Source organism: Sceloporus occidentalis, unplaced genomic scaffold (genome assembly GCF_023333645.1).
Source record: "Sceloporus occidentalis isolate IW3139 unplaced genomic scaffold, rSceOcc1.0.p SCAF_1, whole genome shotgun sequence".
Taxonomy (NCBI): domain Eukaryota; kingdom Metazoa; phylum Chordata; class Lepidosauria; order Squamata; family Phrynosomatidae; genus Sceloporus; species Sceloporus occidentalis.
In genome coordinates, this window is record NW_028316981.1 from 131121275 (window position 1) to 131146622 (window position 25348).

At 44.6% G+C, this 25348-nt stretch overlaps 2 protein-coding genes across 4 annotated transcripts in view; both read left to right on the forward strand.

The window, feature by feature from the left end:
- The first annotated feature begins 259 nt into the window (after window positions 1–259).
- TRIM65 (tripartite motif containing 65) lies at window positions 260–18463 on the forward strand. Of its 2 annotated transcripts, none has more exons than XR_016282163.1 (7): window positions 260–715; window positions 3472–3567; window positions 4068–4301; window positions 10082–10253; window positions 12141–12221; window positions 16447–17682; window positions 18350–18426. XR_016282163.1 is itself a non-coding variant. In XM_089535874.1 (7 exons), the coding sequence occupies exons 1-7, from the start codon at window positions 272–274 to the stop codon at window positions 18399–18401; spliced, it is 1710 nt and encodes a 569-aa protein (XP_089392000.1). In that variant the 5' UTR covers window positions 260–271; the 3' UTR covers window positions 18402–18463. The 2 variants fall into 2 exon arrangements, 1 of the variants encoding a protein (XP_089392000.1); XM_089535874.1 differs by having other exon boundaries at window positions 16447–17077; window positions 18350–18463.
- Window positions 18464–21032: 2569 nt separating this feature from the next.
- TRIM47 (tripartite motif containing 47) overlaps window positions 21033–25348 on the forward strand; it is a 35244-nt gene continuing 30928 nt past the window's right edge. For both annotated transcript variants that reach the window (XM_089535854.1, XM_089535862.1), the window contains exon 1: window positions 21033–21720. In XM_089535854.1, the coding sequence (XP_089391980.1) occupies window positions 21043–21720 (678 nt within the window). In that variant the 5' untranslated portion in view covers window positions 21033–21042. The remainder of the gene's footprint in view (window positions 21721–25348) is intronic.

Consider the following 25348-nt stretch of genomic DNA (forward strand, 5'->3'; position numbering starts at 1 on the left):
TGTCAAAAAGGTGGTGACTGTAGTTTTTAAAACTGCCTTTCAAACTGGGTTGGGGACAAATTCTTGTGTGTGCCCACCCCACCCACCCACCTACACACACACACACACACCTTGTTTATGGAAAAGAGTTGTACTTAGTGTCTTTTCTGCTTGTCTCTTTAAGAGATTGGTTTGCAGTGAATCAGACTTTATGCCCAGCCCTCCCACTTGAAGAAAATGCCAGCCAAGGTTTCATTTTCTCTTCCCATCTGATGTTCTTGCTGTGGTCAAAATGGCATCTGGAAGCTCACAAAAGCTGGAGGAGAAGCTATCATGCTGTATTTGTTTAGACATGTTTACCATCCCTGTGACTACACCTTGTGGGCACAGTTTCTGTGAGAAGTGCATCAATAGCCACTGGGACAAAGAAGAACAAGGAGCCACCGGACAGAAGGTCTGCTCTTGCCCCGAATGCCGGAAAACATTCCCGGAGAGGCCAGAACTCAGCAAGTCAGTTCAGTTGGACAGCCTGGTAGAGCTTCTCAGGCAAGGGGAAGTGCAGATACCTGGAGCACAGCTGGCCGCCACGGTTCAAAGAAGGGAATGCCCAAGGCACAGCCGGCCCTTGGAGCTCTACTGTAAGACTGAGAAGCGTGGCATCTGCTGTGAATGCACCGTGAAGGAGTGCCTAAACCACAGCAGAGTCCTCTTTGAAGATGAGCGGAAGATGAAGGAAGTAAGCAAGGCAGGAAAGGGTGGTGGCCGTGGAAGGAGGGCCTGTATCCCTTAGGATGGGGGACATCTGGCTAAATGAGACTACGTGTGAAAGGGATCTAGGAGTCCAAATAGGCCACAAGTTGAACATCAGTCAACAGTGTGATGCAGCAGCTAAAAAAGTCAATGCGATTTTAGGCTGCATCAATAGAAGTATAGTGTCTAGATCAAGGGAAGTAATAGTGCCACCCTATTCTGCTTTGGTCAGGCCCCACCTGGAATACTGTGTCCTGTTCTGGGCACTACAATTCAAAAAGGACATTGAGAAACTGGAGCATGTCCAAAGGAGGGTGACTATAATGATGAAGGGTCTGGAAACCATGCCCTATCAGGAACAACTTAGGGAGCTGGGGATGTTTAGCCTGGAGAAGAGACGGTTAAGAGGTGATATGATAGTCTTGTTTAAATATTTAAAGGGATGTCATATTGAGGAGGGAGCAAGCTTGTTTTCTGCTGCTCCAGAGAACAGGACCCAGAGCAATGGATGCAAGCTATAGGAAAAGAGAGTCCACTTCAACATTAGGAGGAACTTCCTGACAGTAAAGGCTGTTTGACAGTGGAACACACTCTCCCTCGGAGAGTGGTGGGGTCTCCCTCCTTGGAGGTCTTTAAGCAGAGGCTGGATGGCCATCTCTCGGGGATGCTTTCATAGAATCATAGAGTTGGAAGAGACTGCAAGGGCCATCCAGTCCAACCCACTTTGGCAGCGCATTCACACTACTGAAGATCCGGATTGTTCTGACTGTAAAAAAAAAAAAGACATGGTTAAATTGAGAGTTCCTGCATGGCAGGACTGGGTTGGACTGGGTGGCCCTTGTGGTCTCTTCCAACTCTATGATTCTATGATTTGCACACACAAAGCCTTTCTGGAACTGGCCACATAGTAATTTGAGATGGTACGGCTGACGCCTGCACAAACTTTGGCTTGCTTAGGGTTGCAGCCATGGAGATGAGGTGGGAGGGTGTGGCATGGCCACTCAAAATTTCCCTCAGGCCTCCTCTCCCAGAGCAGAGAGGAACCAGTCATAGATTTGGATGTGCTCGTTCTCCCTGCATGTACAGTATATGTATTTCCTGGTAAAAAGTGGAGCCTACTTTTCTTTTAGCTATGGTGGCTTATTACATACAGGGGGACCCAACTCAAAAATTCTCTCTATAGGCCAAAAATGCCTAACTATATAGATAGGATTAGGCCCTTGTTTTCCTGTTCATTTCCTCTACCCAGCCCATGCTTGCCAACTTATCTTCATGGTTCCCATTTTAAAATCTATTCTGCACATGCTTCATTAGTCCAGTTGCTTAGGACAATTAGGCCTAGAACAGGGATATTTCAATGCTCAACATTATTTATTATTATTATTATTATTATTATTATTATTAGTGTTTATCTATATAGTGCCATAAATTCACATGGCACTTTACAGAAATCATTAAAGCAACATATAACTTGACAATGGCATACAATCTAAAAGTCATGGACTATGCAGTACTGTAATTATATAATATATCCCAGTAAAATACAGCTATAAAACTATAAAAACTATAACACAGATAATGCATCATTAATCCAGTTTATCAAAGAAACTACAGTCCTGAATGTTTCAGGAAATAAAAAAAAGTCTTTAGTTTGGATTTAAAACCAGCTAGGGAAGTAATATTCCACAGAGATTATTAAAACATAGGCACTCTTAGTACATTCCTAAGGCGTGGTTTAAAAATCACCTAAGATATGTGGCTGCTCCATCATAGTGAGGTTTCCATCCCACGGGGAAAATTTTACCTGCTGCATATCAGACCTCCCCCAAATGTAAGATGGCAAATGCCTCTGAAATTTTTATGCCTCAAGGGCATAGCTGTGTGGTCGTCTTAAAATTAATTGTATCTCTGTCTTGACAAAGAAGCCCATGAACTGTAGCTCTGTGAGGGTTATACCAGGGTTCCTAGCAAAATTATCAACAACTTGCCATATGTTTTTTACAGGATGATGTAAGATAAGCCAAGAAAAATTATAAAACAAGGTTTGTAGCATAAATAGCTAATGCTATTGTGTGCCTTCAAGTCTTTAAGTCTCTCCTAAGGCCATGAGGTTTTATTGGCAAGATTTGCTCAGAGGGAGTTTGCCTTTGCCTTCCTCTGAGGCTGAGAGAGTGTGACTTGCCCACAGTCACCCAATGGGTTTCCATGGCCGAGCAGGGATTCAGATTGGTCTCCAGAGTTGTAGTTCAAAGCTCAAACCACTACACCATGCTGGCTCTCATAACAAGTAAAAAGTATTGGATACATTTTAAATGTTTCAGTCATGGCTTACTGTGAGTGTCTCTGAAAAATCCTTGACCTGAACATCATGGTTGTAGACATCAGTTTAACCCAAATTAATATACCTTGTCTGGCAAGACAATTCACCATATTACAAGATAAACCCAAGTTGTTCAGGTCGACCTGTGTCCTTATGACATTGCTGGCGACCCTGCTTGCCTTTCTGAATTTTCTACCTCTTCCTGGTCTCCTCATATTTAGCGTAGTCACTGATAATGATTTTATTGTCAAGTTCTAATGTCACAGAATGATATGGTAGAATCAGAGAATCCTTTCAAAGTGAATTCAGGCATAAAACATCTAAAAGAATTTGCCCACATGAATGGGAGACAGAAGGGCTGAGTGTACCAAGAGCAGTAGTATTATCCTTGCATACCTAAATGCTTTTGGATTCTTTGGCAGGAATCTGTAAAAGAAACACTGGAGAAAACCCAAAAGGATGTGAAAAGGATTGCAGAAGAAATCCAGAAACTGGAGCAGCAGATTGCCACCACTAAGGTAAAGTTTGCAAGCAACACCACCAAGTGTCTCCAGTAGAAATTTCTATCTAGACTGGAAGCTGTCATCATAAAAACTGCAGTTGCTGAATGTTCAAGTGGGCTTTCTCCATCTCTTCTCTCACCTTTGACTGTTTATTCCTACAAGGTGAAGATCACCTCCTTCTCCTATGCCCAACACTTACCTTAAGTTTTTTTTTTTTTTCTTAATGCATCATCTGCGCCAACTTGGAGGGTGACAGTTGATGCCCTAAAGACTACAGAATGATGAGGGGAACAGCCCATGCATCTGAACCTCTCACTGCTTCTCATTTTGCAAAAGGATATTGTAGCACCTTTGAAACTAACTATCTATCTGAGGAAGTAGACCAAGTCTACGAAAGTTTATGCTACAACTTCTTTCTTTCAGTTAGTCTCAAAGATGCTACAAGTTCCCTTTGCATACTGATATTCCAAAATATGTCTCTACTTTTCATTTTGTTTTCTTTCCTTTTTATTCAGGATTCTTCACAGAAATTCAAATCAGGGGTTTTGCAAAAGTTTGCCCATATTATGGAAACCCTGAAAGAATGCCAAAGGAAAGCAGTGGAGAGAATTGAAAGTGAGCAGTCTGTTGCACTTGGCCAGATGGGAGAGAATTGGAATCGGCTGCATCACCAGCTGGAGGTTCTTACCCAACAAAATAGGAAAGCTGAAGGGCTCCTCACCTGTACTGATAATATCAAGTTTTTTGAGGTATGACATATATGCATGATATCTTTATTGTGAAAGCTGACCTTGTGAGTCAAGAACAAAACATAAGAAAAGCCCTGGGTGGGTCAGATGAAAGACCCATCTAGTTCAGAGTTCTTTTTCCATAGTGGCTAATCAGATAGGTCTGTGGTGATAGATATGAGGGCAATAGCTATCTATCTGTCTGTCTGTCTATCTATCTGATCTTGCCTTTTCCCCAGGAGTGGGACTTAAGGCATATTATGGAATAAAAAGAAATATAAGGGCAACTATGAAAGAAGTAGACAAGATCCTAAAGAGTAAAGATACACAACTGAGCACTAAAGTTAAATCATCCAAGCTATTGTATTCCCCATCACTATGTATGGATATGAGCTTGACAGTGAAAAGAGAGGATAAGAAGAAAATGAACTCTTTTAACAGTGCTAAGGATGCTGTAGACAGCCAAAAAGTCAAACAAGTGGCTCCTTGAACAGATCAAGCCTGAAATCTCCCTGGAAAGATGATCAAATTGAGGCTGTCGTACTTTGGACACATCATGAAAATACATAACTCGGTCTTGGAGATGCCTCATCGACAGTGTTTCCATGAGTTGGGGTCAACCCAGCAGGGAAGTAGCTGGGGGGGGTTCAGGGGACCGGACCCCCCCTTCAACAGGAGGAGAGAAAAGGGTCCTTGTTGGAGCGCGCATGTGCACGCTCGCAGCCCCAAACAAACGCCAGGGCCCATTTGCTCTTGCTCTCCTCTAGGCTTCAGGAAGAGCAGAAGTGGCGCCCTGGTGTTTGTTTGGGGCTGCGCTCATGCACACGCGCGCTCCAACAAGGGCCCTTTTCTCTCCTCCCAGCCCTGTGGCAAAGCCAGGAGGAGCGCAAGTGCCGCCCCTAAACTTTTTGCAGGGCCTGAGGGGGAGGAGCCAAAAAGCCCTGGAGGAGAGGGAGGGAGGGAGGGACAAGAGGCTGCATCAGGCTGCATCCACACTAAAGAAATAACCAGGTTTGGCAGCGATTTAACTCTTTTGTGGCTCATGGCTATGGAATTCTGGGAGTTAGAGTATGTTCTGGGGTCCAGATATTGAGGCTTGGCTCTATTCTGGCTCATGGCTATGGAATTCTGGGAATTAGAGTATGTTCTGGAGTCCAGATATCGAGGCTTGGCTCCTTTCTGGCTCATGGCTATGGCATTCTGGGAGTTAGAGTATGTTCTGGGGTCCAGATATTGAGGCTTGGCTCTTTTCTGGCCTCCTTTTATAGGACACATCCTACATTTCAGACTTCTGCCCAGAAGGAATTTCAAAAGTCCTCCTTTTTTGTAAGATGACCAGACGTCCTCCTTTTCTAGGACATGTCCTATGTTTCAACCTTCTGGCCTGGATGAATGTAAAAATGTCTTCCATTTTTGGTAGGATGACACACATCCTCCTTTATCCAGGATACGGCACACATTTCAGCCCAGGAGCAATGTCAAAACATCCTCCATTTTATCAGGGTGACCAGACATCATCCTTTATCCAGGACACATCCTACATTTCTGCCCAGGAGGAATTTCAAAACATCCTGATTTATTCAGAGAGTGTGCCTTTGCCAGCCTTTCCTTGAGGCTGAGAGTGTGTGACTTACTTGCCTAGTGGGTTTTCTTGGTTTGTTCAGAGAGTCTGCCTTTGGTGACTTGGGTGTGTGCAAGTGTACGCCTTCAAGAGGTTTTTTTGGGAGGTTTGTTCAGAGAGGGTTTGACTTTGCCATCCTCTGAGGCTGAGAGAATGTGACTTACCCAATGGTTTTCAGGGATTTGCCTTCACCTTCCCTTAAGGCTGAGAGAGTGTGACAAGTGCTGTGATGTCCCTTGTGCGCCACACCATTTGGACATGATGCATAAGCCATGTCATCGACACGTACCCCATGTAAGATATTTAGCCTTCTTTGTTGGAGAGAATCAGATTTTCATCGAATCCTGGTCTCCAGAGTCATAGAATCGTAGAGTTGGAAGAGACTGCAAGGGCCACCCAGTCCAACCCCTTTATTCTGCCATGCAGGAACTCTCAATCAAAACATCCCCATTGTCAGATGGCCATCCAGCCTCTGCTTAAAGACCTCCAAAGAAGGAGACTCCGCTGCAGTCTGAGGAAGGAGTGTGTTCCACTGTTCAACAGCCCTTACTCTCAGGAAGTTCCTCCTAGTCTAACACACAAAGCTATATCCCAGCCTCCTATCCAGGAAGAATGTCAAAATGTTCTCCATTTTGAGCATGACTGAGAAACATGAATTTATATTGTTTTTATTAATGTTTTTGGCTTTTAGTTGGGTGTGTTCTCAATTTTTTAACATCCTACAATTTGTCCTACATTTTGTCGTGCATCATGTCCTACATTTTTCCTACATTTTGTGTCTTAGGGGGGCTCTTAGCCTCTCAAAATGGTGGCACTTAGTCTGGACCCCCCTTCCCAAAATCCTGGCTACGTCCCTGAACCCAGGGACAGTTAACAATGAGAACAAAATCTGTCACAGGCCTAATATTGATGGTGGGCAGGGACAAAGTTATCTTTGTTGGGACCAGAAGCAAAAATGGGCAGAGCTCCCCCTTTTTTACCCCACCCAGCAAGCTGTCCAGCCCTGAACCCTGAACTCATTGTTTTTAGAGGTTTTGGAGTTAGTCTAAGGTTGCAGGTAGCCCACCACCTCTTCACAATTTTTGTTATTAGTTGTAGTAAAAAAAACAAACCCTAAGATATTTCAGGATTCAACTGTCATAGCTAGAACAGCAGTGCTGTGTCTCATAAGGTCTACACCAGGCTGCTGAAATTGGGAAAGAGCTTTCATTCATGTTGATTCTTTGACCTTTTTGTGGGGCCTTTGGGTAAGCTCTTCTCTATCCCTGTCAGCTAGAAAGAAAAGCAGGATTAGCTGAGAACAATGGTGAGCAACAGGGTTTAATGTGAGTCACTCACCATGCTGAAAGGGAAGACTGGAGCAGAATGAGCTGAGGGGGAATTCCATTGCATAGACCTTCCCACTTCAAACAAAAGGGCAAAATATTTCAGTGGGAGTATATTTTTATTTTGTCTTACTCACTAGTTACCCATAGTAGTACTTTGCAGTGTAAAAATGCAGTATGGCTTTTTAAAGCTTTTTTTTTAACCATTACCTTCTTAAATTGTTTACAAATCAAATAGATCATTATATACTAATCTGAGACTAAAAGAGAAGATGGATGGATTCAAACAGGGAGGCCACAAATCTGAGTTTGCAGGACTTAAAGAGACCAGTGGAGGACAAGGGGACTTAGAGATTTCTCATCCCCAGGGTTGCCATGAATGAAAGGTCATATAAGTTCCCAACCAGTAATTATTATAGCAATAAATGACAGCAGATCAAAAAAGAGCAGTACAATTAATGTGACTGACCAGCCACTTTGAGCTTTTATATGCATAAGCAAACAGTATCTTCACCTTGTATCTATGAATGACTGAATTAGGTACCAACTGAGATCGATTAAGATGATCACAAGGTGAGGCACCAGCACTGAGTGAGAAGGCTCTCTTTCTAGCACCTACCCTCCACACCTGGGAAGGGACTGGAGCCTGGACCACTGACAGTGATTGTGACTAGTGTGCAGATATATACTGGAGTTTATAGTCCTTCAGTTGCCCTGATACTGATGGATAAGCTTTGTAGCTCAAAACAAGTTTGGAAAAAAGCCAGTTGTCATTGAAGTTCTTGAAAACTTGGACAAGTTATATTTCTGCTTGTTCTTATTACCACCAGAACTCTGAGCTGGCTGAAGTTACTGTTCAATCATTATATGCAACTCCACATAAAACTCTCCAGCAGCTAATGGCTAAAGTACTCACATCACCAGTCCTGGGGCCACTATTTTGAGTAGCACCACTTTAAAGTACCACCTACAGATACTTCAGTTGAAGCTCTTTCTGAACCATTCAGTGCTCCAAAGTCTTTATCAATGGCACCTGTTTTTGCTCTTCAGGGATGGTGCAGCCCCCAAAAGGTGCGCTGCCACTGCAGAGCAAAAAGAAACCCCGGAAATTCCGGGTTCTTTGTGCGATGAGACAGTGATGTCACGAGTGCACCATTGGCATACTCGTAACATAAGCAACGTGCAGCATCATCCAGACACTGCACGGCGCTTACAGCACAATGGCAGCTGCCCATGTACATGGGGTGCCACCATTGTTATGCCGCTGCCACCACTGCCATGTAGTAGGGTGGCGGGGCATGCATGCGGTCGCTCCACCTCCAGGTAACCCTATTATGTGTTCAGGCTGGCGCAAAGTGCCAGTCTGGATCAGACCAATATTAATCTTACTGATTTTCAGTTTATCAACTTGGGGTCCTCAATCTAGACAGGATTAGGTTTCTGCAGAAAGCAGAGCAGAAGCAAATACTGATGTTCATATGAAGAAAACTTAGGAAGATTAGAATTATTATTAGTATTCTGCCAGGCATTGCTGAACATAGGAACAGCAAGAAACAAAAAAAGCCAAGTCCCTACAAAGAAAATGGTGCTTTTAAAATAATAATGTATGGCCATGCATGTGTGTATGTGACAAAGAGCACAGGAGTGAGGATGCCCTGCCAGACAGAGGGCTCCTACCATTAACATTCAAAAGATGTCTTATCTTTTCTTTCTTAAAATATTTGCTTGCTTGCTTGCTTGCTTGGTTTTTGGAATAAAATAGACAAAACAGTCAGTAGAAAATATTGGGAAGGTTATCAGTGGAAGACAATGTTATCTGCAAAATTTTTGTTAGTGAAACGGGGCTCTTTTTACAAGATGCAATTAAAGCAGTATGATTTCACTTTATCTACCATGGCATCATGGAGATTGGTGGCTTAGTGATTAAGACACCAACTCTGATGATCGGAAGATCGGAAAGTTGGCAGTTTGAGGCCCGAGTGCTGCATAATGGGATGAGCCTGTCAGTAGTCCCAGCTTCTGCCAACCCAACTGTTCGAAAGCATGCAAATGCAAGTAGATAGATAGCTAGGCCTTTGGTGGGAAAGTAACAACATTCAGTGGAGTCATGCTGGCCACATGACCACCAGAGTAGTCCTCTGACAATGCTGGCTCTTTGGCTCAACAACAGATGAGCACTGCCCCCTACAGTCGGTTACAACTAGATACTCAAGTCAAACAGCTACCTTTACCTTTTTTTGCCATGACATCATCCTATGAGATCCTGGGGTTATCAACTGAGGGAGGGCACTTAGAAAACCAGGGAGCTCTGACTAAATAACAAATCCCAGGAGGATTCCATAAGGTACAACATAGCAATTAAAATGGAATTATAGTGCAGTCGGCCCTTGCTATCTGTGAGGGATCCGTTCCAGACTCCCCATGGATGGCAAAAAATGCAGATGCTCAAATCCATTGTTTGTTTGTTTTTAAAACGGGGCTTGCTGTCCACAGAAGTCCGCAGTTGGTGTGGGCACACTGTATTGCAGAAAGACCCAAGGTAGAATTAAAAAAAAACCTTGTCTGGAAACATCCTGAGAAATGGAAATGTAGATACAACAGCTTGACAGCTCTGAGACAGTTTGCTAGAATGTGGGTTACATGCATTCCCTGCTCCCTGCCTGTGAATACAGCTTGCTAGGTACAGAGTCAGCTGATGTGCCCATGACTAGAGAACAGGAAGGAAGGTCAGTGAGAGGACATACAGGGGGGGCAGAGAAACCCACTAGGCCAAGAGGCAGGAGAAGGGGATTTCCAGGATCTACTCCCACATTATGGTTACATTTTGTGATTCCTATGTTTTCTCTTCCTTGTAGGAACTGCCACTGCTTCTTCCTCCTGGCAACTCAGAAATTCCTCCACATCTTGAATTTGATTTAGCCACCAGTATGATCACCATCACTCAATTCCTCAATGAAGTTTCCAGCCTTTTGCAAGGGGCTCTGACAGATTCCTTTATTCCACCACTGGCTGACACAAAAAGTACAGGTATATCTCAGTTAAAGAAGTAGATATATTCCTGAACATTATTTCTTTAACAGAAATTTGGTACCAGAAGCAGAAATAACAAGGAAAGAATAATGATAGGTTCCTATATCACAAAAAAGAGCAGTTCAACACAGTTTTTTTTAATTCAAAACTAACAATATGCACATGTGAAATAAAACAACCAGATCAGGTAATCCTTGCAGATGTAAACAAAAAACATTTTAAACCTTCCAGAGCCCATTTGAAGTCTTTTTCCATAACGCATCCAGGGGCAGCTTTTTTCACACACCAGTCTCCACTTACAATTGCCTTTTTCATGAACAAACTTGTAGATCTATGCTTTTCTTTTTTAACATGTGGAGGAATAGCAGGTGAGCGGTCTGATCTCCCCTTTTCTCTTCTTTTGCTCTGGATCCCAGAGGCAACTACAGTTTACCTTGTTTGTTGTAAGCAGAGACATGATTGGCCAAAACAGAATCCAATTCTTTTGCAGCTCAAGCTTTATTGTTTACTGCAGACACACTGATACAATATGACACCAAAACTCCAAATGCATCTGAGGAAGCAGACTTAAGTCTAGGAAAGCTCATGCTGCCAACTTCTTTCTTTCAATTAGTCTCAAAGGTGCTATAAGATCTCTCTATGTACCAAAACTGTTTCTCCAGCCCTCCTACACCATCATCCCAATGCCAAATGCTGCTATAAACTCCCAGGTAGACAAATGACAAGGAAGAAAAGAAGGCTGGGCATATATAAAAGATTTTGTAAAAACGATCGTCAGAGGCTTTGTTAATTGAGGTTTGTATGTAATCACTTAATCTGTTTTGTGCATACATTTGCAGACTGAAAGGGAAATGCAGAGCAATGACAGCATTTAGTGTGTCAGTGGAAAAAAATCTGATTTACAATTCCATTCCACACCCCTACATTGATCCACAAAGCCTGGGCTTCCTTCTGGGGGGATAGTTCATTTTTATTTTATTTTTTTAAAGTTCCCAAGTATGCTAGCAAAATAGGATTCATTGTTAAAGTAGCAACAAACCATAGCTGGTTGTTGTAAGACGTGGTGGCAAATATCATCCTTGTATGTTCCCTCCTCCTCCTCTTCCTAACCTCCTTCATGTGTAAGAGGAGAAACTACCCTTCCTGTCTAGTCTGCAAGGGTTAAACAAATCTGGGGTTGTCATGAAACCAGGATTTGAAATCATAATTTCATTCTTGGCTTGAATGCTGGTTTGAGAATACATGGATCAGCAGAGATCACAATTTGACCAAATTGGGTATAAAGGCAAAATGGTTTGCTACAAACTGTGACCATCTTTGATTCCCTCTTTCAGTTCCTGATCTGCAAACAATGTTGCAGCCCTTTGAACTATGTGATCCCCATCAGCTAATGGCTAGCACTGTTAAAATGTGGTAACCTAGTAATATAATATATAGCATAAGAATTACAACACTAAAAAAAGATACAGAAACAGTAATTAAATAACCTTACACCAGAAATATTGTTTAGAAATAGCAAGTACTTGTAATCCCTCTTATTTCAGACCATAAGTAATTATTCCTTGGGATCATCTGTATTTCTGGTTATTATGATATTAAGAATATTACTATGAGGAATCATCTTAACTACTCTACAAAAAACTACTCTACAAAAAAAGGGACCTGTTAATAAATCAGACAGAAGATCTTTGAGTCTTTGCTCCTCTCCACATAAATGCCTTCTCCCTCCCAAATGAAATTTATAACAATGCCCTGGTATAGGGCTTTGAGAGCCCACTCCTAAGTCTTGTCTTGTCTATTGTTCTAGACTTATTTACTTGAATTGTCTACTCTTTGGAAATTAAGTTATCTTCCTCCCCTTTTGTTTTGTTTCTCAACCTGCAGTCTCACTGGAGCCAAAGGTAATGGGGAAGAGAGTTGGGCCACGTCTTCCAGAGAATGAGCTAAGAATGCGTCTTTTGAAAGGTATCTTGCTGAGCTGCAGAAGCATTCATGTTTGCACATGTGTTTCCTTCTGGTCTTAACCATTTATATATTTGGATTCTGGTGGATGATCTAAAAGGAGGGAGTGGAAATATCCCCATCAGTGGCCTGTTCATGTGAGCAATGCAACATAGAAGCTGCAAAGTCACACAAGATGCAGCTCCTTTTCAGTTAAAATAAGACAACTCATTTTTCCCTTTAAAAGAAGGGTAGGGCACAGTGCTGCACAATTCTGGTGCTCCAGCAGCATTATCCTGCCAGGCTACCCATGTGGCTAGTCTTTTTGTTTTAAATCACATGTTGGCTCATTATTGGTAGTTCAAAAACATTTGCAAACTGAGCTTTTGGGGGTGGTGGGCACATGCAGAGCAAGGATAGGAGTTTTGTTATACAGTGGTACCCCGGGATACGAATGCGCCGCCTTACGAAATTTCCGGGTTACGAAAAAAATCTATTTAAAAAAACTGTTCCGCGTTACGAATGTTTTTTCGGGTTACGAAAAAACTTTTGGTGCTTTTCGGCGCTATTTCGCACCAAATCGCGGCTTTTCCCCATTAGCGCCTATGGGTTTTTCGGCTTACGAAGCCTTTCGGGTTACGAAAGCGGCGGCGGAACGAATTATTTTTGTAACCCGGGGTACCACTGTATTCTCATACACTATGAAACCTATCCACTTATCTCTGAATAGGCACTGGTCATGTTGCTACCCCATCTTGACGGGAAAATAAATCAAAGTTCATTGAAGATATGGTGGATCTGAGAGCCAGATTACATACTAAAGTGGCCATTAGCCATTCTATATTGCAAAGAAAAATAGGTGTCCTGGTGTAGGCCTCATCCTGGTTTCCTGCCAGAAATGTCTTTGCAGTCATCATGTTGCTATTTGTCCTTGAAGATGTTGGCTCTCTTCTGTCCTGCTTGATGTGTAGTAATGAAAAGCAAAACCTTTGGCCCACCAGATGCCAACTTACAGCACTGTCTGAAGTAAACACTCTCAAAAGTAGCTAACAGCAGCAGAGTACGGAAGCACCAGATCAATTTCAGTATTAGCAATGCACTGACACTTACTGATATTTTCCAAGCCTTTGGAGGCTCTGTATCATAAGTTGCAATATCAGTATTTACAAACATGTATAAACCTGCTTCAAGACTTCTTTCAACATTCACCATCTGTAATCCAACAAAGACCTTCCCTAACCCACTATCATCAACCCACATGTGCCCTGACTTGGTGCACTTATATAGGGAGTTGCTTAATAGTCATCACCTGTTGGTTCTTAACATGATGCAATCTTTGTTGAAAGCTTTTGCATCATGCTAAGTGCTATGACTTTGGAATTGTAGCCACACAAAATATTTTATAACTGTTTAAAGGAACATTGTTCCAAGAGAAAGTACTGAGATACAGCAAGGAAGAGGGACGGATGAAGGTTGAGAGCAAAGGGAATAAGAGAAAGCAACAGCCAGGCCTCACAAATAACAACATACACAGGAAGAGGAGAAACCTCTCTCTCTTCATCAAGTGCCAGTCACCAGTCCTCAACTATTTTAAAGCCAGTGGCCCCTAGATTTTTTCTTTTTGCTCTCCATTCAGTTGGATTATACTCCCTCCTTCTATGAGCTTTATCCCATGTGCAAGTAAAGCAGCACCCTCTGAAGGGGGTTATTGTATGATGTAGTTGTTGCTCTGAACTTCTCCTGTTCTCTCTTGTTTAAAGCACACTCCTTTTTAATATCACAAAAAATCCATTAATTACCTAATTTCCTGCCTCTGTTGCGCTATAATTTCCAATGGAAAAAGTACAGTAATGCTTATATGACGATTTGGAGTGGTCAGGGATGGTCAATGGTGCTGGTGCTGTGGGTGGGGAAGCACCAGTCCACCTCCAATAATTGAGGAGAAAGAAAAGTGGTGGGAATTTCAGTTTGGTCTGCCAGTGGAAGCTCTCTCCTATAGCCCTCCTTCCACCACAAAAGGACCCCTGATGAAAGTTCAGGTGCCTTCTTTTTCAATCCCATATGCTCCAATGCTTTATAGTCAAGTGATATCAGAATGTGGTCAAGATTACAAAAGTGAGGAATGAGGAAAATCATACAAGCAGGAGAAGCTGCAAGGGTTTCCAAAACTTTTAAGACTTTTTTTTCCTTTATAGAAAAACAACCACTTTCTCTTCCCTGCCACCTCCAACTGAAGCTTGTCAGAGAATCCAAAACTTTGCTCACTGTCACCCCATTCATTAGCTATGTAGCATTTTATATATAGCCAGCAATGTAATGGAAGCCAGCTGGCAAAGCCAAAGGGAGGGCAATTTATTTTATTTTATTTTTGTAGAAGGGGGAAGACTTTTCATAACCATATTGTCTACATATTTCTGCAAACAATATTCACAGCTACATTACCCTAAGGCTCCTTAAGTCTTGCCTTTCTCAGTTGCCTCAGTGCTGTATAGCCTTTATACAGCATCCACAGGTGCAATAGTGGAGTCCTAATGGCATAGTGCTTTTGAAAAAGCAATGCTATTTTAATGCTAGAAAGGACTTGTGCAATTAGGCTGCAAGAGTATTCACAAAAGAGACTGATTTCTGTAAGTTTTAATTGGTACTCAGTTTGGCAGTCCATCCTGCTTGAAAAGCCCAGCTACAAGCAAAATATTCATACATTGTAATTTCCTTCTCCTATGTTATTTTCCTTTTAATGGCATTTCCTCAGTCATCTCTTTCACATGAGATAAAGCATGGGGGCACTTGTGGAGGAATGCATCTGAGGAAGTAGGCACTGGGACTGCAAAAGAAATGCCTGCTAGGAATAAATTCCTTAATCTAAAAGACACATATCCTACATCCCTTCCGTCCATTTGTCCTTCTGGTATTCAAGCAGAATGTAATCATGGTAAAAATAGGACAGTACATATTCTCAGGCCCCAAATATTCAAGTTATGCTTTGAGAAAATCCAGTTTCACCATCTGTGTAAATTCTACAATAAGGAGAGGGGAGACACAGATACAGAAGTTGCATCCTAAAATCTGTTTGCCAGATTCCAGTTCGTAGGAACAGAATGACTGCCTGATTTACTCCTGTGTGTAGTTTTGCAATCATGATATATCTGTGTAAAACATCAGTACCTTTGCTTGATCAAGTGAAGAGTAGATGTCAAAGTTAGTTTTGCCCAAGTTTCTTTACTGGGCAGTGGTTGCACGCATTCACAACCACTACACTGAGACTAACCCTATACTGGCCTCCCTCCCACCCTCCATGATGGATAAAGGCAATTGTGCCATCAGTCCAGGCCAAGCAGCTTTCACATCTATTCTTTCGGGGCCAGTAAACAGATTCCCTAATCCCCTAATCCTTGCCATTCTATAAAAAAGGAAGAAAATATTTTTAAACCTTTCCTTGTTTTGCAAAATATAATTGTAGGGCTTAGATAAGTACGAAACCAGGAAGCTATTAACTAGGTATTTCCTTGATTTACAAGGGGCATAGTTTTCCCATTAAAATAAATGAAGCAGCTCATGTTCTCTGACAAGGGTGGAACATGATCAAAGAGGAAAGTACTAACCGTTTCCAGTAACTATGGACAACAGCCAGTGAACAAGTGTGTATATACTTGGATATATGTCTGTATGCTTTCTATGCTTAGGCTTCTGGTTTGTGTCCATGAGGGAAATAATTACCTCATTAACCTTATTTAGGCAGAAAACTGATCAAAGGAGTGCCAAGTTGCTGGCAACAAATATACACACTTTATCGTCACCATGGCGCACAGCAGGGTTTTCACATAGGCAATTATGAGCTGTGCAACTAAAAATGATATTATATAAGGCAGATGTGGCTTATGCCAAAGAAAGGGTAAGGCACTTATTTCTCTGGGCACCCCTTACAACTATTCCCAGTATTTTTTCACATTTGTAGTGAAATTTTCTCCATCTTACTTTGATGGCAGTCTTAAAATGCCCATTTCATGATCTCACCAGATAGGGCTTAAAAATGAGAAACCAAGAAGCAGAGGTGACACAATAACACCGTAATCTCAGGCCTTGTGTATCACAGTTGTACCCTGCCACAACACATTCCTGTTTAGTGGACTTCCTGCATGAAATAGATCTAGGAGAGAGGGATGAATCAGTAAAGACTAGGATGGGGTTTTGTTTTTTCTTCTCACATGCTCACACTTTTGTTTTTTCTTCTCACACGCTTCTCACACAGATCAGCAGAACCTGACCTTTGATCCAAGCACAGCAAACAAATACCTACAGATGTCTCATCTCAACCGGAAGGCCACCCATCCTCAAGGTTTTCATAGCAAAAGGCCAAATGAACCACAGAGGTTTGAGCCCTGGCAGGTCATGTGTGTCCAGAAATTCAGCCAGGGCAGTAACTACTGGGAAGCCAGGTTATCTGCCCATTCTGCCATAGTTGGGGTAGCTTATGAAAGAATCACAAGGAAGAAACGTGCAGGACGCAATTTCACCATTGGGCTGGATCAGCTCTCCTGGGGCCTGCACATCCAAGAAGACTGCTACGTGGCTTGGCACAATGGCAAATCCTTTAAGATCAAAGAGCCCTTGTGCAAATTCATTGGAGTCTTCTTGAACTACGACCATGGAGTCCTGTCCTTTTATGGCATAGATGACAATATGAAGCACCTTCATTCATTCGACACCATCTTTACAGAGCCTCTTGTCCCCATTTTTTGGCTTTGTGAAGGCACGGCTGTCACCCTTTGCCAAAAGACAGAAGGTCAAGGGGCAACTGATGGGATGTCTATTGATTTACAAATGGCTGCTGCTGCCGCCACAATGGAAAGTCAAGGAGATATGCAGATTGCTCCAAAACAGTGAGTCTCTTGAGTTCTCAAGATGCTCAAGTTTATAGTGGGCTGTGTGTTTTTCTCCTTTGTAAGCTCATCCCTACAGAAATACAAATCTATCCTTGCCCTCGCAATTACATCTGCAGCTAATGCACAAGGTGATTAATTCTTCAAGGATACTAATTAGGTACCCAGGCACGGAGCTTTACCTATCCAACCAGCGTGGTGTAGTGGTTTGAGCATTGGACTACCACTCTGAAGAGCAGAGTTTGAATCCCCACTTGGCCATAAAAACCCACTGGGTGACACAGGACAAGTCACAATCACACAGCCTCAGAGGATGATAAACCTCTTCTGAGGAAATGCAAGAAAACCCTTTGATAGATTCACCTTAGGTTTCCCATGACTCAGAAATGACTCGAAGGCAAACAATGCATGTACACAACTATCTACTTCTTGGTGTAACAGCCTGGAGCAAAGTGCAGCATTCTGAAATTCTCATCTCATATTTAGAAACTAAGCAGGAAGTGAAAGTGGATCAGGAAAGCAATGAAATAACTTTTGTAGTAGAGATCTGAAGCACAAACAAATTGACAGAAAGCACTTGGCACAATAGTGGCTGACAATTTAAGGTGAGTTCAAATTCTCAGGGTAGCTTTATCCTGAAACCAAAATTGCTCTGTAACGCCCCATTCAGAAAACTGGATAGCAACACTCCTTGGTTTGCATACTGCAGAAGGATACCCATGTTGTGTCAAACTTTTTTAAAAAGTGAGTTAACTTTGACTTTTCTGTACTGTGGCATTTTACAGCTGGCATTACAAATTCTATTTTATATATATATTTTCTTATCAGAGAATGTGAACCTGGAACTAAACCTGCCAAGCTCATTGCCATTTGTTTTCCTGTGTAGTTTTAAAGTTAGCTTTCTAATTAAAGTTATTTCTTTTATTATGCTTCCCTGCTTTGCTTGTAATCTAGGCAACAGGACCCCCTAGTCCCATGGGAAGGAGGTCTCTCCCAGAAAGAGCCAGACTTATTCTCAGAAATGAACCAAAAAGGTTTGCACCGTGTCAGGTTGCACAGCACTGGAAACAGAACAATGAGTTTGTTCTGCAAATCAAATCAGTTTTAGAAAATTGATGTAAACTATCTGTGTGAATCCTGAAAAGATTCTAGAGCAGATCATGAAAGAGTCAAAGCATTTAAGAAAAGAATGCAGTGATCAGTGTAAGTCAACATGGGTTTCTCAAAAACAAGTCATACCAGACTAATTTTATCTCTCTTTTTTCCCCACAGAGTTACAAACTTGGTAGATGAGGGGAATGCTGTGGACGTAAAAGGCTTTTGACAAGATCAAAGCTAGTAAAATGTGGGCTAGAGAAGGCAACCGTTAGATGGATTTGTCGTTGATTGGACAAACCCAAAGGGTGCTAAGCAATGGCCCCTCTTTATCCTGGAGAGAAGTGACCAGTGGGGTCCCACAGGGCTCTGTCCTGGGCCCAGTGCTATTCAACATCTTTATCAATGACTTGGAGGAAAAAATTGGGGGAATACTTATCAAATTTGCAGATGACACCAAATTAGGAGGAATAGCTAATACTCCAGAGGACAGGATCAAAATTCAAAATGACCTGAATAGACTAGAAAGCTGGGCCACAGCTAACAAAATGAACTTCAGCAGGGAGAAATGTAAGGTACTGCACTTAGGGCGGAAAAATCAAATGCATAGATATAGGATGGGAGACACCTGGCTGAACAAGACTACATGTGAAAGGGATCTAGCAGTCCAAGTAGACCACAAGTTGAACATGAGTCAACAGTGTGATGCAGCAGCTAAAAAGGCCAATGCGATTTTAGGCTGCATCAATAGAAGTATAGTGTCTAGATCAAGAGAAGTAATAGTGCCACTGTATTCTGCTCTGGTCAGGCCCCACCTGGAATATTGTGTCCAGTTCTGGGCACCACAATTCAAAAAGGACATTGAGAAACTGGAGCGTGTCCAAAGGAGGGCAACTAAAATGGTGAAGGGTCTGGAAACCATGTCCTATGAGGAACAACTTAGGGAGCTGGGGATGTTTAGCCTGGAGAAGAGAAGGTTAAGAGGTGATATGATAGCCCTGTTCAAATATTTGAAGGGTTGTCATATTGAGGAGGGAGCAAACTTGTTTTCTGCTGCTCCAGAGAACAGGACCCGAAGCAATGGATGCAAACTGCAGGAAAAGAGATTCCACCTCAACATTAGGAGGAACTTCCTGACAGTAAGGGCTGTTTGACAGTGGAACGCACTCCCTAGGAATGTAGTGGAGTCTCCTTCCTTGCAGGTCTTTAAACAGAGGCTAGATGGCCATCTGTTGGGGAGGCTTTGATTGGGAGTTCCTGCATGGCAGAATGGAGCTGGACTGCAGCAAGGCCCTTGAGGTGTATCCCAATTCTGTGATTGTATGGGTCATTGTGATGTAGTGGTTTGAGCATTGCACTATGACTCTGGAGTACAGGGTTGGAATCCCTGCTCAGCCAGGAAACTGACTAGGTGGCCTTGAGCAAGTCACACTCTCTCAGCTTCAGAAAAAGGCAAACCCCTTTGGGGTGTTGTGGTTTGAGCTACTTCTGAGGAAACGCCAGTAGGTTCTTGCCTTCAGAATCAGATTCAAATGTTGTTGTTGTTGTGAACTGGAGTCTCCAAATGGAGAAAGGATCTCTTGGTTCAAAGGCACTACATTTCTGATTTCCCGCCACTTTTAGCGTGCTTTTCCTGACTGCCACTAGAGGGCGCTGTCTCAGTCATGCCTATGGAGTAGTCACGATCTCTTTGACTCCATGCATCTGACAAAGGAGTAAGTCCCCTTAATGATTCATTAGGGATTTACTCCAGAGAAAACCAGCCCTTGGAGGGCCCCAGAAAATGGCGGCTGTATTAAAATGCACGCAGGATCCCCAGACAAAAGTGCTGGGGGCACTGTGCTTTGAATGCCGGACCACGTCTCTGGGAGACCAGGGTCTGAATCCTGCCTCAGCCATGAAACCCACTGGACGACCTTGGGCAAGTCACACTATCTCAGCCTCAGAGGAAGGCCATGGCAAACTTCCTCTGGACAAATCCTGTCAAAAAAACCCAACCCTGTAATAGGTTCGTCTTGTTGTTGTGGTTGTTGTGTGTACAAGTCATTTATGGCGGCCTTAAGGAGAACCTATCCTGGGGTTTTCTTGCCAAGGTTTGTTCAGAGGAGGTTTGCCTTGCCTTCCCCTGAGGCTGAGAGAGTGTGGCTTTGCCCAAGGTCACCCCGCCTTTAGGGGTGCCATAAGTCAGAAGTGACTTGAAGCTGCACACAAACAACAGTTGCCAACAGCGTGGAGCCCAAGGCTTTCATGGCCGGCATCCATAGTTTTCTGTGGGTTTTGGGGCTCCGTGGCCATGTTCTAGAAGAGTTTCCTCCTGACGTTTCACCAGCACCTTCTTCAGAGAATCCCCCCCAGTTTTTGGGGGTGTTTAGAGCTGGCCATGCCTCCTGAGTCTCTCTGGGAGGCATCCCCAAGGGTCCTCCCTTTTGAGCAGGGCTAAGAAGCGTGGATTTCCATGGCTTGGTCATTCTGCCCTGCCTCCCTCTGAGGAGGAATCCCGGAGAAGGTGAGGAGAGGCAGGGGTTTCTCCTGGTTCCATACTTCCCCCCTTGAAGCATGGATTTCCATTGGGACCAATGTTTGGAACGCCATTTGCAGCAAGTGCTGGGAGCTTTCCTTTGGGGCATCCTCCTGCCTTCCTTCCTTCCGTGCCAAGCCCTTCTGGCCCAGCAGGAATGCCATAAGCTCCTCTATTTGGAGCCATGCAGCCCCCCCCCCCACCCCCGCGCCTAGTCCCCTTCTTCCCTCCGGCCCCGGCCCTCCTCCTCCTCCTCCTCCTCCTCCTCCATCGGGGCGGAGTTGGTCCAGCCCTGGCCCCATCCCTCCCATCGCCGTGCCCTGCCCTCCTTGGCTGCGGGGCTGCTTCCAGGATGGAGGGCGGCGGTGGCGGCTGCTCCTGGGCGGCCTTCGGGTGCCCCATCTGCCTGGAGGCGCTGCGGGACCCGGTGACGCTGCCCTGCGGCCACAACTTCTGCCTGCGCTGCCTGGAGGCCCACCGCCTCTGCCCCGCCGCCGGAGACCAGGGCAGCCCCTCCGCCGCCTCTGGCTCCTCCTCTGGCTCCTCGCGGTGCCCCTTGTGCCAGGAGCCCTTCCCGGCCCAGCTCCAGCTCCGCAAGAACCACGCCTTGGCCGAGCTCCTCCAGCTCCGCACCAACCCCCAGATGGAGCCCCGGGAGGAGGATGGAGGAGGAGGAGAAGCCCAGCCGGAGCAGGACGGCTCCAAGGCGGAGGAGGAGGAGGAGGCGGAGGGGGTGCTGTGCGACTTCTGCACGGGGGACTCGCGGGCCTTGGCCTCGCAGTCCTGCCTGGTCTGCCTGGCCTCCTTCTGCGGGCCCCACCTGCAGCCCCACCTGCGCAGCCCGGCCTTCCAGGCCCACCGCCTGGTGGCCCCCCTGAAGCACATCGAGGAGAGCCTCTGCAAGCTCCACCTCCGGCCCCTCGAGGCCTTCTGCCGCCGGGACCGGGCCCCCGTCTGCCCGCTCTGCGCCGCCCAGGAGCACCAGGGACACCCCATGGTCGCCCTCCAGCACCAGAGCCAGCACCTCCAGGTCAGCCCGGGCCCTTCCCAAAGGCTGAGCCCCGGGAGTCCAGGGCTTCCCAGACTTGGGTTCCCTAGAATGCAGGGCTTCCCGAACTTTTGGTTCTCCAGAATGCAGGGCTTCCCAGGCTTTGATCCTCCAATCAGTTTCCCAAACTTTGGTCCATCGGGTGTTTTGGACTCCAGCTCCCAGGCGCCCTTGCCAAGTTGGACCAACGATCAGGAATTCTGCTATCCAAACATCTGGACCCAGTGCTTCCCAGACTTCAATCCTCCAGATGTTTTGGACTTCAGATCCCAGATTTCCTGGTTGCTGGGAAACACTGCTTGACAAAGGGGACTTTGGGGAGCCCTCCCTCCTCCTCCTCCTCAGACACTTTCCCCCTCGGTGACGCTTCTCAGAAGCTGCATCCACACCGCAGAAAGAATCCAGGTCGAGCCCACTGTAGCTGCCATGGCTCCTGCCTGCGGTGGCTTTCCGGGAATGGTAGCTTGTTTCTCCAGCAGACTCATGCCTTCCCGCTGTGGTCATCAGTGGCCAGTTCCAGCAGCCATCCCCAACTCTTTCCTTCCAGGTGTTTTTGAGCTTGGGCTCCCAGGGTCTCAGACCATTATTGGCCAAGGAGGCTGGGGCTTTGGGGAGCCCGGAGGACCAGAGTTTGGGAGCCCCTGTGGGGCCAGAATAACTCCAGGCTGGGAAAGCAGGGGATGTGGGGAAGGGCATTTGGTTAGGAGGGACAGCAGAGGAGGGGGTGGAAGGCTAATTACTATTACTAGTACTACTGCTGCTATTAATACTTCAAAACCTCCTTCCCAAATGCCCCATTGCCTCTTCTAGAGTGTTGTGAGGGAGGAAAGCCTTCTACAATTGCCCAGAGACACATTTCTAGAGTGTTATTTTTAAGAGAGGCATTTAAGGTGCAGCCTCCTCTAGTTTCCCCACCTTGGAGACTGGGCTCCATAGGGGTGGAAGGATGTTGTCTCTCTTGGGGACCACTGGTTTAGTGGCAGGGGGTAAGGGGCACTGGCAGAGTTAGGTATCCATGGGGATTGTAGGTTTGTGGGTGGGTGTGTTGTGTGCCTTCCAAGTCTTTTCTAACCCTAAGGCAAACCTGTCATGGGAATTCTTGGCAGGATTTGTTCAGTGGAGGTTTACCATTGCTTTCCCCTGAGGCTGAGAGCATGTCACTTGCCCAAAGTCACCCACTTAGTTTTATGGCTGAGCTGGGAATCTAACCCTGGTCTCCAGAGTCATAGTCCAACACGGAAACCACTGGTTTTAGACAAGCTGAAATACATTTATCATTGGCAGAAAGTCTTCAGAATATCGTAAGGGTAGAAAGGACATCATCCTCATTGGTGAGATTGGAGGAACTTTGCAGATTTCTGATGTACACACACACTTTTAACTTCTAACTTTTTCCATTAAAACTGATGCTAAAATAGATTGCTCAAAGGTGATGCAGGCATCCTCAGCCCCTTCTCTTCATTACACAGACCTTGGAAATGTTAAGGATTGGGGGTTACACCCAAAAAGTAACCTTTTCAGGCTCTAGATAGAAGAACTGTGTGTCTGCAGCTGGAACCTAGGAATAAAATAGGAGCTTTTGGCAGAGCTGTGGGCCAAGCCACTTATAAACCCATAGTTTAGATAGAGCTCCAACTTTCAAACAGGTGTAGGCGGCTGCAGATGTGATTTTAGCAACTTTCACAGTGAGTCTGACTTCCAGATGTGAGCAATGCAGGGGAAAGTTTCTCCTTCCCTCTTTATTCTTTCCCTATAGAAGCCAACAGAAACTTCCAAGGGATAATATGTAGGTGGAGAGAAACAGCAATGGGGAGGGGAAACACTCTTCTTTTCCACCACATCCTGCTGTGCTACAGTTTGGATTCTCTTAGGCTGATTTGGAAGTGTTGAGAGAAGCAGTCACAGATCTTTTGTGTCACCTGTGGATTGGTTGCAGTCTTGGGGAAACCATATTCCTAAAATGGACTGGAAAGTAAATGAGATTGAGGGTGCATTTACACTGTAGAAATAATGCAGTTTGACTCCACATTACCTGCCATGGCTCTATCTTACAGATTCCTGGGTTTTGTAGTTTTGTGAGGCACAGCACTCTTTGGCAGAGAAGGCTAAAGACCTTGTAAAACTACAGATTCCAGGATTCCATAGGATGATGCTACAACACTTAAAGTGATGCCAAACTTCATTATTTCTACAGTGTAGATACACTTAAGAAGTAAAAATAGTACAAGATCTGGGTAGCACCAGATGTGGGTGTAGAAAGAATGGGAGGGGAGGTCTAAATACAGAGACACACACACACAAAGTTAAGGATGGAGTATAGTTTTGTGATTTGGAAAAGCCACCGGCCATCCTAATTGAAGGATTCTGGGAGATGAAGTCCAAGAAAAGTAACCTTCCTGAAGTTTTAATAGGAAGTATGATGTTTGAGTGGAGTCAGCATGAAGTAATGTTCTTACTAGGGCTCTGGGAAACCAGGGTTCGAATCCTCACTCAGCTGTGGAAACTCACTGGAGGATCCTGGCTAAGTCATACTCTCAGAAGCAGAGAATAGTAATAGCAAACCCCTACTGAACAAATTGAAGAAAAAATAGGATAAGTATCACTCTAAATTAGAGCCAATTGAAAAAACAGAACAACAAACGTCTAGTAAAAACAGCCTCACAGGGTACGGTCCCTACCGACTGGTGTGACCATAAATTGCTAGTGACCATCAGAATAGGCAGCACTGGGTGAGATGGAGTTTGATGTGCAGCAGCTTCCTGGGTCAGTAGGAATGGGATGACAGGGGCTGCAGAACAAGGAGAGAACAAGTGCCTTTGCAGAAGTGTGGTTGATCAGAAGTGGAAAATCTGGGTGTGATTAATCAGAAAAGTTTCTTAGGCACAAAATATAGCTAGCGTGGCATGGAACAATCCTTGCATAGAAGGAGGAGTCCTGGGCTGAGGCATGATGGACTGCTGGCATGGCTATATCTGGGGAATCCAAAGAATGGATCTGCCAAGGAATTTGTAAGGCTGGTCTGGAGCTTGAAACAGTTTATGGTAACTGGATTTTGTGTACTGAGAGCAATGCCTCCACTCAGGCTGTTTCACCTTCAGTACACATGAGATACCCTCTTGTATGTCTGGCCAGATGTATGGCCCGCTAGAACTGTGAGTCCAGTTTATCTTGAGGGGGGACCACTTTGTAGAAAGCTGTCCTAAAAGAACAGCAGAATCTTGGCAAGTGATCCATAGAGGATTGGAAAAGACTGCTGCCCAGCTGTCCCACAGTAGCTGAAGACCTCTAGGCAGTAGCATATATCATCAGTATGTGGAAATACAGTAGATAATCACTGGCTTGAGGAGATTCTGAATGTGTGGATCAGAGGGCACTGAGAAGAACTGCACAGACTACAGGTGAAAAACAAGTGGCCCTCCATTTTTTTGCTTCCATCATCCCTGCCCTTTGGGCAAACTGGATGGAATAGCTGGAAATTGGTGTTTAACAGCATCTGGGGCAGTGAGTTAGATTCCCTGTCCCAGAATAGATTCTTGAAAACCTGTGGGATCTTTATTAAGTTCAGTCTCTTGGGCTATAGAAATACCAAATAGCACCTGCCTAGAGCAAA

Bases quoted from the DNA above. Each gene is read 5' to 3' on its own strand.
- TRIM65 (XM_089535874.1), top strand. From the start codon at position 272: ATGGCATCTGGAAGCTCACAAAAGCTGGAGGAGAAGCTATCATGCTGT. The intron at 10,254-12,140 runs GTATATCTCAGT...CTCAACCTGCAG, and splicing joins GGCTGACACAAAAAGTACAG to TCTCACTGGAGCCAAAGGTA. The intron at 17,078-18,349 runs GTGAGTCTCTTG...TTTTCCCCACAG, and splicing joins ATGCAGATTGCTCCAAAACA to AGTTACAAACTTGGTAGATG.